A 12,539-nucleotide genomic window follows, 5' to 3' on the forward strand; every position below is an offset into this window, starting at 1 on the left:
ATCAGCCCCCCTAAATGATTCCCCCCAAGGATATGAAACTTTGGCCCTAATGCACATAGAAAAACGAATGTGTTGCCGGCTCACGTCGAGTCACTAGCTGCCGTAGAGCCGGTGCCCGAGGACGTCGGCCGTTTGTTGGATAAGTCGGAATCTCTCCGCTCTAGTAATGGATGGTTGCTCAACCCCAGCTTCTCATCGATCATTGCCATTAGCCGCGACGAGTACTGCTCGAGGATGCCATCTAGCATTGCGTCACTCATCGACTTGCTCTGTTTGGCTCTATCACCCAGAGCGAGCGAGGTGAGGCGCAATTCCTGGTCCAGCTCCGCAAGCAAATCGGTCGCCACGGTTTCCGAGCCCGCAAGCTTCTTCCGGTACGTTCGCAACGTCCGGATGGCCTGCTCTGTCGCCATGTTGAGAGAGCCAAATCCACGGAGGCTTGTAGACGATGTTTTGCTTTTGGTTCCTCCATTTAGCGACGTCACAGATGGGCGTTTATTCACTGTCCGCGTCCTGGGACTAGCAGGCGGCGTCTCGGACCGAGAATCAACTGAAGGCCTCCTACTTGGCGTATCTTCAGCCATGCTCGGCACAGGACTAGACTGCCGCGCAGAAGTTGGCGTCCTGACCGAGCCAGCCGACGAAAGGTTGTGTTGGGACCGTTTTTTGTTGACAGTTCGCGGGGGCGACCGTCTACCGGCAGCCGAATTCGGCCGTTGGAATTCGGCCAGCTCGGCTTTGGAGAGAACACGTCTCAATGGCGGACGGGCCACGGCCGACGAATCCTTCATAGGTGATGCATCGCGACTAGTTGACCCAGTCATCTGCTCTTGAAGATCGTTCAGCCCCCAGATCATAATGGTCCCATCTGACCCGGCACTGACGACCTTTCTACCCCCGTCACAATCCTCTATCAAAGCTACCCCGTTAATAGCTTCGGTATGACCCCATTCGCGGTCTATAAAGGTGCCGGTCTGAGGGTCGTATAATCTGATCGATTTGTCTGTGTTTGAGAGGCCCAGTAGGAAAGGAGCTTCTTGCTCCGTCGCCCCACGATGAATGAGCGAGTCGAGGACAACCGGGTCGCCGCCTGCACCGTCACTGCACTTGAATGACTTAGAAAGCTTGCCAGATTCCACATCGTAATTGCATATTGTTCGATCGAGGAGTGATACGAAAAGCGATCGGCCCCCTGCGCTCATTGCCATAGAAGCCGGGGACGACTTGAGAGGAAGAGATCGCGCGGAAATCGCCGCCTTTACATCCGAGTCCCCTTCCCTCGAGATCAAGTCCCAGATCTGAAGCGACCGGTCTAACGACCCGGTTATGAGCTTGTCATGAGAAGGTATGAGAACATCGACGACCTTGGCAGCAAATTCAAGAGTCTGGAAGAGCTCAAAATCCCCACTGGACGTCTTGTGGAAGAGCTGTGCTGTGCGGTCCCGGGCACACGAGGCTATAAGGAAGTTGGTGTCGTCCTCGTATATGGCAATAGACTGGCAGTTGGAGGTATGCGCCTTCGTCTCGAAGATGCAGTCTGTCGTGGCCAGCTCAATGATTCTCAGCACACCATGCTTGTCTCCAGTCACAAAGAACTTGGCGCCATTCGTTGCTTTGACGGTCACCAGCTGATTCCCCAGGTCAGCGTCGTTTTCGTCGTATGCATCCTCTGCAGCCGAGCGGAAAGACATTGTCTTCTTTCCTTCCAAGTCCCAAAGAATTATATCGCCCGATCCCGACCAGGTATAGAAGGCCGCCCCCTACATCATTGGGCTGGGGAAGCATCTCCACTCCGAGAATAGCGTCGCCTTGGCCCGGGATTTGCATCTGAGTAACGACCGTGTCCGGCTGCCCTGGGATATATGACATATTCCATATATCTATCGAACGCTTCGCATCGACTGTCACCAGATTATCCTGGAGAAAGCCCATGGCGAAAAGGCCTGTAGGTGAATTGGACGTCGCCATGACGCAATTTTCCTCATCCATGCCCTCTCCGAATAGTTTCAAGTCGAGCGTAGCGAAGTTCCCCGACTTTCCCCCAATGTAGGCAACCTGATCCCTAACAGTAACGCAAGTAATATTAAACCCTATTTCTAGAATTTTCACTAGTTTCGTCTGCTTTGCGGTGTCGTCGAGGAGGCAGATTTCTCCGGTTTCGGTGCAAATGATTGCGTGCGTCTCATCAATAGCTGCTGCGCAAGTGAAAGTAGCTTCCAATAGTCCGCCCAAAAGGATATTTCGGCCGGGCAGCGACTTGGAAGGCTGCGAAGTTGAAGAAGATGAACTGGTATCGCTTGTGAATCGCTGCTTCACAGGAGAGGCCAAAGTTATTTCTTCGACCCGCCAGACTTTCACGTGCCGGACCCCCAGTGTGATTAAGTTGTTCCCCATCCATATCATGTGCCGGACGAAGGAGGTGCATCTGTTTTGCTGAAACAGCTTCGCAGCTCCAGTCCTCGGGTCGATGCGCCATAGGTAAAGGAACCCGTCGTTTGCAGCACCCAAAGAGGCCAAGAACTTCGAATCAGGTGACCAGGCCACGGCCTTTACGCCAAACATATGCTCGCTTATAGAGACAAGAGGCCTGTCTGAAGAGCTTTCCTCGAGACTAAAGATCAAAACTCGTGGAGCATAACCCGTTTCGCCCACTGCCAGGAACCTCCCCTCGCGGCTGAGGGCCAAACATGTCGCGGCCTTGATCCTTTCCCGGCTTGTCCATGTTTTCGACGATGAGTCTCCGTCGCCAGCGCCAAACGAGGAATCTCTTTGCGGTATAGGAAGCCTGTTTCTGCTGTCGTTGGCTTTCGGCGTACTTGAAGTAGGGGTGGGTGGCGAGTTGAGTAGGCCGGATGTACTGTATACGGGGACAGCAGTCGGACGGGCCCTGAAAAAGCGCTGAGCGTAGTCTTGGCCCTCGATATCAGCCACCACCACGGCCCCTCCGGCGATGTAGGCAAAGCATGACGGCGCAGTGTCAAACCCCGTCGGATATGCGCATGTAGTACCGATTACCCTCCTCAAGGACAGGCGGGTCTCTGGTGGGGGAGGTCGGCCACGGCTGGGGGACTTTGGTGGGCGAGGTAGAAAAGGCGAAGTGGAGGGCGTCAATCGGAGTCGATTCGTTGGAGTGGAGGACATCTTCTCGCCATGGACGAACGCCGTAAAGATTTAGAATATGAAGAAAGACGTAAGAAAGGTTTAGACCCAATCAATGCTGTGAATGGGTAAGTTATATGAGGCACAGCAACAACCCGAGGCATTGAGTGGCTGGGTGTCGTCGTGGTTAAATCAACTGGCATCCGGACAGACGGGCAGGTCGGGTAGCCGTGTACGTGTGCGAGAGACAGAAGAGACAGAGGTGGGAGAAGGTTTGGAATGCCGGAACGAACAGACTCAATCGAAGGGTCCGATCGCAATCAAGGAAGGCGGGCAAGGAGCAAGAGTCTGGTGAACGCTTCCGGCATGTTAATGGGCAGGTGCAGCAAGCGGCTTTTTGTTCCTACTCACAATGACGAGAAGGAGAAATCCCTTTAGGTGAAAGAAGTCTTTATCGTGGTATTAGTCGGGCATGTATAGGAAAATGGATATTCGACCCCCAGTGGGACTAAAGCGGTCTAGAGTTACCGTTTGCTGCAGTCTACGACAAGCGACAGCGGCTCTCCCTGTATCAGACACGGCCTCTGGAAGCGGGAGAGGGAGGCTCCGGATAGAATCTAGATACGTAGAAGGAGAGACCCGAACGAGGGCGAGGGTTGGAAAGTGACCTGACAGTCACACAACACGACACGCACAAACACTCACTCCGACTCCAACTCCAACTCCCACTTGACGAGATTCATAATTTACTACCCCGGATGGATGCTGTGCTGTGCAGTGCAGTGCACCACTCACTCACCAGCACCTCGAAATCTTTCCTGGGCCGCCACGCACCAACGACTAACCTCTTTTCGACTAATAACGTGCAGGGACGGTAGAGCGACAGCCCCGAACTCAGCTTAGCTTGCAAATTGTCTTTGTTTTCCGTCCAGACTATCTCGACTATCCCAGCAGCTGCAAGCTTAATGGCAGCCAGGGAGTTACCGCCCGACCGGGAAGCTGATTGGGTATGGCAGCCCGCTCTGATCAGATTGGGGTCCCAGTCCTGGTTGGCTTGCACCACCACCACGGATTCTCACCACCCTGGTCATGGGGGATCCTTTCCTTTTGCAGTGTGACGGCTCGTCCTAAATCGTCCATCACAATCCATATTCGGGGGTTCCTGGTGCGGTTCCTGTGCCCTGAGTCTCTTTTGGGGGTTCTTGGGGGGTTCGTCACGAAGACACAATCAACCTCCCCTAGAGCACTCGAACACCCCCTGACTGTCAGATTTCAGTGGTCAGCCTCGCACATTGTTGCAACCGTCGACCGTCGAAGCCGCTTCGCGCACGATCCGTCCCCTAATCAAAGCCCTCTTCCAAAGGCCAGCATCCCTAGCTACCTACCTCCAGTAATTACAACGCATGATTCTTTTTTGGAAGAATTTGCGCTGCTGACAGTCCCGCGGCCGAGTTGCGTTCGGCATATCTCCATGGACTTGGTTGACACAGACCAGGCACCACCTTGCCTGCATGAACGGCTTCGAGCGAAAAGCGGGAAAAGGGACTTTGGGAATACCTAATGATTTACCAGGGCAGAACCAGGATCCCTCGAAGATAGCGCCCAAGAGCCAATAGTCCACCCAACTTATTGCGGGTGGTGTCCATCTATCGGGCTGTACAAGCACTGACATGAACGAGAAAAGCTCTGATACTCCGTACTGCACACAACTTCATACATATCTGCGACTATTCAGCCTGTTCGAATGTCACCATGATATCCGAAGGACTCCGAAGAGCCGCACAATCAATGCGCCCGCGATGCAGGTCATGTTGCGCCCGAGCGAGGCTGTACAAAAGCACAGTCCAGAGGCGCGCTTCGGCTTGTGTACACTACGGCGTCAGATCACCCCCTGACGACTCGTAGATCATGAGCCACGGCCTCCCCCTTACCCGGCTCGGCGGCTGGGGGCACTATAACGTCATTCTCATCGGATCTCTGTGACCAAAACGCACGCATATACATATATCTTGCGCAACATATCCCATGCGCTAACACTTGCGGAATGCAATGGCTTCGAATGATGCATCATCGGGTGTCCATGTTCCCGCAAGATTACTGTTTTGGGTATTGGCGTGCAAAACATCTTTATACATTCGTTGGAAGGTTGTGGTGTAGTCTACAGTATAATGGTACATATTACGAGTATCATGTACGTTCAGCTCCAACCAAAACGGCCATATTCATCTCCAGCCAAGACGATCATATATCATAGCAAGGAATTGCCCATTTTCCGCTGTGTACTGATCTTCTCCCTTTTGGCTTGGGCCCGGGCCTCTTCCTCCTTCCACTTGGGAACGTATGGGTATTCAGTACGCGGGCCCCTTTTAACGTTCCAGCGCGGATCACGGGTGATGCCCTCCTCCCTCCACTTCTTGGGCGGCTTCTTGCCAAGCTCGGCCATTTGAGTCCAGATAGTCTTGCCGCGGTTAAACCAGCGCTCCTGTCGATTCTCCTCTTCTTCGGGGGCCGGTGTCCATTTGGCCCTTAATATGCGCCGAATGACCTCAGGGGACACTTGAAACTTGGCCGCCAGTACTGGATTGGTGTATTGTTGGGGGAACTGAGAGTGTAGTGCCTTGATACCGTCCAACGCATCAGGCGACAGTCGTTTTCGAGGCGCCCATCCTTCCGGAAACTTCTCCTTGAGCGCCTCCTTCTGTACCCTCCAAGCCTCCTTCTTTCGTGGTCTATCATCGGGTTCACGTCTTGTTTCTTGACCCTTTGGCTGGATTCCGATGCGCTTTGTTTTATAGGGCTGATCGTGGCGCGGCTTTGGCTCGGGTGCCCTCGATCTTGACTGAAACGAGTCTTTGCGGTTCTTTCCGCTCTTGGGGCCGCGATTTGAGGCGACAGAGAAGCGCTTAGCCTCTGTGGAAAGTGCATTTATTGTGTCCTCCGACAGCTCGAAAATAGCACCTCCATTTTTGGCACTGTCAAGTTCGACAATGGGTGCTTCAGGGTCCGCATAAGAGACGGAGGCCGCTCCGTGGTCGTGGGAAGAGCTGTGTAGGTCTTGATCCTGAGATTGTCGAGGTGCATGGTGCCGAGGGACGTGGTGCGATGGTTTTCTGGGGTAGAAAGTTGCCGAGGCAGTCGTGAAGGCCCTCACGAGACCATCCTGCCGGGAAGCAGCCAATGAAGGCCGGTTAAGATGATATGTGGCTGCGGGGAGTTGGAGCGGAGTTAGGCTCTGGACGAATATTCGCAATGGCGCGGAGCGGCAGGAGCAAATCATCTCGGGCTGGCAATGGAAAAGTGCAATCGCAAACCGACGTGGAGGGCGTTTCGTTGATTTGAAGGTTGCCCAATTCGCAGAAAGTACTAAAACGAAGTTTTGGAAATCAGATGTAAAGCAAAATGTTAATAGTGGCTGACGCCTGGCGCAGAAAATGGATGGTGGATGGGTGGCTTCGTATGGCCCGTGCACAGCTTACTCAAGACTCTCATGTACGTACTTTAACTATTATGGAGCAGTATCGCGAAACGGATATTGCCCTCCCCGACTTCATCCCATTTCGACTCCAACTAGCAAAGAGACTCCAACCTTCAGCACGGTGATGATACGACCCAAGCGTATGTTTTGTGCACATTTCAGCTGAAAGTTCTAGAACTTGGAACAGACAGTCGCCATGGGCTCTTATTCTACTTGCACAGGGGCTATATCGGTTGTTCCAGAGCAATCTCAAACTGCCGGTCTCTGAGCGTGCCAATGAATCATGGAGTAGTAGTCTTCCCATGGTGTGAACCCCACACGCCCAGTGATTCTCATGCTCTGACGTCGGGGGGCAATGGTGCCTCGGTATCCTCAGGGTCTCGCTCTGTATCTCGGCCTGCGAAGTGATTTCCTATTCTAGCGATCCGAGATGATCATTGCTACCAGCAATGCATTACCCCGACGACAGTGGTTGCAGATAGCAGAGCAGCAAAGCGACGATTGTCACTTGTATCCAAGGCTAGCTGAACCTTCGTCTCATACCTCAGTATCCGCGACTTACAAAGGTGGTATAAGACGCATGTCCTTTTTGTCTCAAGGTTTCAGCAAGTGACTGATGCAGCAACTTACATCTCTATTTTACCCTGGCCCAAATTGTGTGCCCAGTTTATACTTCTTATAACTCGTTGCTCCGTACTGCATTACGTTTGATCACTGCCGAGATGGGTATTTTCTCCAGAGACCCGAGTGTGAGAACAGTATACGGCCACACGTTCAAGTGGACGAGCGAGCACACGCCCGCCGAGGATTTCCGTCCCTTACTCCATACATACGACAAAGTTGCTGCGGAGGCACTTGACAGCCTGGATGAGATCGTGCCTCCGGTGTCTCTGAATTTTGCACGGAAAGACATCCAGGAAACTTTTGAGCCCAAGGAGACCGAGCCCCAAGAGAAGAAGAGGCACCGGGATCTCTTCAAGCTACTCAAGGAACACAGCAACAGGGACCCGAGGCTCCAGAAACTATGGACAGAAGTCAACAAGGTACCAGACTGGGTTGACTGGGCTCAGATAGAAAGGGGTCAGAATGTGTTCTGGCGGTACGGCGGGCCCGCGATCACAACCGTGAGTCTCCATTGCCCACATCCTGCATTCCTCAAAGGGAGAAAAAGAGCCTAACAAAACTACCAGTTGATGTTTCTATCGTTACTTGGTGGTATGGGGGCGTCCCGGCCGGTCGAGACCCTTACTCGCACCGGTGGTTTCGGCGCCAGCGTCGTGAATCGCCGGCTGCTCGAGACTACCCAGCACACGCTCGGCGTGCACGACGGTCTCGCGGCGATCCAGCCCAGGGGGCCAGGCTGGGAGTCATCGGTGCGGGTGCGACTCCTACACGCAGCGGTGCGGCAGCGCATCGTGGCGCTGACGCGGGCGGACCCATCGTACTACGACGTCGCGGCGTACGGCGTGCCCGTCAACGACCTCGACTGCATCGGCACCATGAACACCTTCTCGGCGACGGTGCTGTGGCTCGGGCTGCCGCGGCAAGGGATCCGGCCGCGGCCGCAGGAGATCGCCGACTACCTCGCGCTCTGGCGCTGGGTCTCGCACCTCATGGGCACGCCACACGACTGGCTCGCGACCCCGGCCGCGGCCAAGGCCATGATGGAGTCGCTGCTCGTCAGCGAGATCGCGCCCTCGCCCAAGTCGGGCGTCCTGGCCAACAACATCATCACGGGCTTCGAGGGGCTCGGCCCCACCTACGCCTCGCGCGGCTTCATGTGCGCCGAGACGTACTGGCTCAACGGCCGCCAGCTCGCCCGCGAGCTGAACATTGCACCGCCCAGCTTCTACCAAACCGCGCTCGTCGCGGGCCAGTGTCTCTTCTTCATGATCTCGGGCTACCTCTGTCGGAGCATCCCCGCGCTCGATGCGCGCAACATCAAAGTAAGTGAATGGTTGTCTGCGCCGTTTCATACCGTACCCCTTAAGCGATGGACATTGTTTGTTTTCCCCCTCGGTGCATTTTCCCATCCACCAAGTTGGGTTCTCCTGTATTTGGGGATCCCGGGGTGGCTCGAAACACAAAGAGCGGGCTGTGCCGTGATGCCCTCCTCCATCCCCGTACCCAGCAAGTTCCGCTACAGCCATGACGCACCTTGGCAAGCCTTGGCCCTCAGGGGGAACTTTCATCAACATTCATGGCGAAATCCCTGAGCGAGTTTTGGTTTACGCTAATCAGTCACCTCTCAACAGCTTGTCCGTTACGGACTCTTCGAGCTTCTGGTGCACAACAGGTCCAAAGGTGGGCTGGGCTACAAGTCCAAGTTCGCCTTTAAATGGATCCCGGACCTCGTCAATATCGAGACGCCGCAGGGCGAGCCTTTCCCCGGCCGCACCAAGACGTTGGGCGGACTACGGCACCGCGGGGTCGAGCGCACGGCGCTGCTGACGCTCTTTTTCGTGGGCGCCCTGCTTGGCTTCATCGCGTGGCTCGGGGTCCGGATTGTTGCTGCTGCTGCTGGAGCAGATATGCAGTGGCTAGGCAGCAGCTTGGAGCAGCTTCGGTTTTATGGAGGGGGGTGTGCTATGCTTGGTCACGCAAGTAGGATATACGCAACATTGTATCTCTAGTTCCGCTTCAAGCAAGGGCATGCAGGGAAATCTCCGAAGATCATGTTTACAATGTACTCGGGGCTTCCTTCTCTTCTTGGGTATACATTTGAGCATAGAATATAGTACTTGATCAAATATATTGCCCGTATATACCAAGCAGCCAGCTGAAGACATTAATTTGGATGACACTTTGTCGCACTTAGGTTGCGTGGTAATTTAGAAGCATCAAATTGTTGGAGGTAATACTATTTTGAAAGTCTGATAGACTTTTCTAGTCTATTATGTGCTGTCTGTTCCTATGTGAAGGTCGCCTGCTGGGCCTCACTTCCTCTTCATGATTCAGAGCGGCTGTGTCTTTCCTGAGCCGCCCTAGACCCAGCGCCAGTCGCAGCAATAATGTACAGATTGTCGCCAGAACGGAATTGAAAAACAAATGCCTTTTAACCTTGCACCGTGTAACTCCTGACCTGCGCTGCCACCTCGTCACCAAAACGCCTTTGATATCCCATGATAGGGAACAATAAGTAATGATCCTCAACCACCCAAATAATTCCTAGTCGTTTCACTCCATAAGCTCGACAGGTGGCCGAGAAGTATGCGCCATAATAGGCTTCGTGCTCGAGATCGGACTCGGGCTGCAGATCTCCATAGGCTCATCCGTCATGTCGTCCACGGCGATAGAGGGCAGAGTGGGGCTGTTGCCGGTGCTCTCCTTGGGCTGGAAGATAAGGGTGCTGCTGCGGCTGCGCGTCGTGGCGGAGAAGCCATCGGTCGGCGAGACGGGCGACGCCATGGCGGCGTCGGGGGCCCGGTGGTGCAGCTTGGCCAGGGCCGCGGCCAGGTCGTCAGCGTGGACGAGCTTGTTGGGGGCGTCCTCGAGCGTCTGCTCCCAGCCGTGCGGTGGGGACGGGGGCGGGCTGATGAAGAACAGCTTGCCGGCGTCGGGCAGCGCCAGGTGCTTGTCCTGGTTGAGGTTCAGCGGCGTGTGCTGGCCGAAGTAGACGCGGCAGCGCTGGCCCATGATGGCCTCGCCGTCCCACACCTGGCGCACTCGGATGGCGGCCTCTTCGTCGAAGAAGGAAACGACGATGCGGCGGAAGGACTTGAGGGGCGCCCAAGTGTATACCGGCGCGGTGGCGGAGATAAGCTCTCGGATGGTCTGCAGGTTGTCCGCCCGGAAGATATCAAGATCGCCAAGGTTGGTGATCAGGAGTGTGTTGGTCGGCGGTGTGGGCTGCGTCAGCGGGGGCAGGCTGGAAAGGTCGAGCTTGAGGGAGGACGCCCTGGAGGTCCTAGAGGATGCAGGCCGCGAAGGCAGAGAAGCCGGCGAGCCAGACATGATTGTATGTGCTGTATATAATTTGTTTCGTTTGGTGGCGAAAGAGGGAAGTTCTTCAAGCCAGGTTGGTTCTGACTTGATAGACTTGTTACGTAGGTTCGGGCGTAGTCCAGTACTCGGGCAGAGGTTGCAAGAGACAGTCGTTGGCTAAACCTTACAAGAAGATGTAGTATTAAGTAGTGTGTGTGTGTGTGTGTGAAAGTGTCTGTTGTGTAGAAGTTGGGAAGAAGATGTGAACAGGAAGCGGACAGAATCGCAAATATGTACTCTCGCGATGGTGGCTGCGTTCGAAACGAAGATGGAAAGTGGTTGACCAGCCAGTGGAGCCGCCGGGTCAGTTCTGGAACCTGGCCAGCGGTACTGTCCAGGCGGGGGAGGGAATCAGTGGCCAGTGACTTAGTGACTAGGGGGCCCACAGTTGTAGGCGCTGCATGCTAATCATTCCTGCCCCGGCCCTGGCTTCCTGGGCACATCACCAGTCAGACGGCTAACAGTCAGAAAGGCCTCGTCCAACGCCTAAAGCAAAACCCACTCACCACTGGATGTTGGGGCTTGGTGAGAGGTGCTTGGGCCCCTGGACAGCGCCCTGGGCAGTACCCTGGAGAGAGAGAGAGCCTTCCGCGGCTAAAAACGCCCCCCCAAACTTCCAAGCAACGCAAGCGCATCCCAACAGTGCCCGCCATGGATGCATCTGCGAAGGCAAAAGATGGGAAGATATTAGGTATATTCCTAGGTGGAGGCTGAGCCCGGCGCTCTGTGCATGCATCGAGCCAAATTACAGTCGATAGCTGCCAGTATTATTGTGTCTACCTACTATGTTGTGACAGTACGTTAATTACCGGTCATGGCCACTCAGAGTTTCATCAAAACATCAATGTCAGTGTCCGTGTTTCCTAGGCCATGTAACTTTGCCTGGGATCGATCGATATCCAGGTACGCATGCTGGCGTTCGGGCTCCATGATTGAACGGCAAACCCGTCCTGCCCGGCCCAATACCTGAGCGTCTTTCCACCATGCCGCGCAGGAACGAATCAGTCAGCAGTTAGGTTGGTGCATATGCATGATCGAGCTGAGAAATATACCTTTCCCATGTGCGGCACTGCCAAGGTTGGCTTCAAACCGAAAGATGGTCTTCGAAGTGAGGATAGTCGTAGCGACCCAGCCGTCTGTAGCCTCCGGGACTGGTAGCTGGCTGCGATAGTGCCTGGCTGCTGGTCTGGCATCAGTCAGTCCCAACGGCCACCCGTCACTCCGTGAAGCCTCCTCCGCCCCAAGTCATGCACTCCAGTCGGGATGCTACGGCTATCCTAACTTCCGTTCATCTTACTACAGCAGCACGCAGCACGGGAACACGTCCTCGTGTTGATTTGTTGTTCTGTTTGGGCCAGACGGACGGATCTTGCCACCGGGAGGCGCAGCTCTTTGGAATTTTTCTTTCTCATTCCGTATTTTCATTTCATAATCAAGGTAAGCTGTTGATATGAAAATCGCCATCAACCTCGTCTACCCACTTCAGTTAGCTTAACAACAGGCGTATACGATTGACACTAGAGTCAGTACTCGCAGTATTAGGATTGGTTCGATGTCGGCGCAGCATACTGCTCAAACCTTTCATGAGTCCAATTAAGCTAAGCGACCAACCTCGTCCGTTTCAAAGCCGGATGGGCCCTACAGGAAAGCATTGGAGAAACATTGAAACATCCCAGGGTAGGATCGGTAAATGTTTGGACCTCTGGCGTCATGAGATGATAGGCATTGGGCGAATCTGCAGTCTGGTGAGGCCTCTAGATTTTTTGCACAGCCTCAGTCACCCATCCAGTGTCTTGGCGCGACGGCCCTGGAACAAGTCGGATATCCACCTACCACCACCACCGAGCCTCTTTGCCTCCCACAGCCAGACGGCGGAGACGGACAACTAGACAGTAAGACGGAGACATCTGGCGCGTCGTGTGTTTGCGTGTAGGTGTTGGGTGTTGCGCAAGCTAGAACGACAACTGTGCCTATCTATTAT

At 54.5% G+C, this 12,539-nt stretch overlaps 4 protein-coding genes across 4 annotated transcripts; 1 reads left to right on the top strand and 3 right to left on the bottom strand.

Annotated features, from left to right (window-relative positions):
• Positions 1-80: 80 nt before the first annotated feature.
• PG998_009817 (uncharacterized protein) lies at positions 81-3,141 on the bottom strand (the record flags this gene model as incomplete). The annotated part of the gene is made up of 2 exons (XM_066876633.1): positions 81-1,697; positions 1,765-3,141. The coding sequence occupies 2 exons, from the start codon at positions 3,139-3,141 to the stop codon at positions 81-83; spliced, it is 2,994 nt and encodes a 997-aa protein (XP_066728789.1).
• Positions 3,142-5,347: 2,206 nt separating this feature from the next.
• PG998_009818 (respiration factor 2) lies at positions 5,348-6,376 on the bottom strand (the record flags this gene model as incomplete). The annotated part of the gene is made up of 1 exon (XM_066876634.1): positions 5,348-6,376. One exon carries the CDS (start codon positions 6,374-6,376, stop codon positions 5,348-5,350), a length of 1,029 nt encoding a protein of 342 aa, XP_066728790.1.
• Positions 6,377-7,296: 920 nt separating this feature from the next.
• PG998_009819 (Tat pathway signal sequence) lies at positions 7,297-9,207 on the top strand (the record flags this gene model as incomplete). The annotated part of the gene is made up of 3 exons (XM_066876635.1): positions 7,297-7,698; positions 7,765-8,520; positions 8,830-9,207. 3 exons carry the CDS (start codon positions 7,297-7,299, stop codon positions 9,205-9,207), a joined length of 1,536 nt encoding a protein of 511 aa, XP_066728791.1.
• A 544-nt stretch (positions 9,208-9,751) lies between these two features.
• On the bottom strand, positions 9,752-10,528 carry PG998_009820 (calcipressin; the record flags this gene model as incomplete). Its single annotated transcript, XM_066876636.1, has 1 exon — positions 9,752-10,528. The coding sequence occupies one exon, from the start codon at positions 10,526-10,528 to the stop codon at positions 9,752-9,754; it is 777 nt and encodes a 258-aa protein (XP_066728792.1).
• Positions 10,529-12,539: the final 2,011 nt, after the last annotated feature.

The sequence above is a fragment of the Apiospora kogelbergensis genome, assembly GCF_038363985.1.
Source record: "Apiospora kogelbergensis strain CBS 113332 chromosome Unknown utg000006l_segment0_segment0, whole genome shotgun sequence".
NCBI lineage: Eukaryota > Fungi > Ascomycota > Sordariomycetes > Amphisphaeriales > Apiosporaceae > Apiospora > Apiospora kogelbergensis.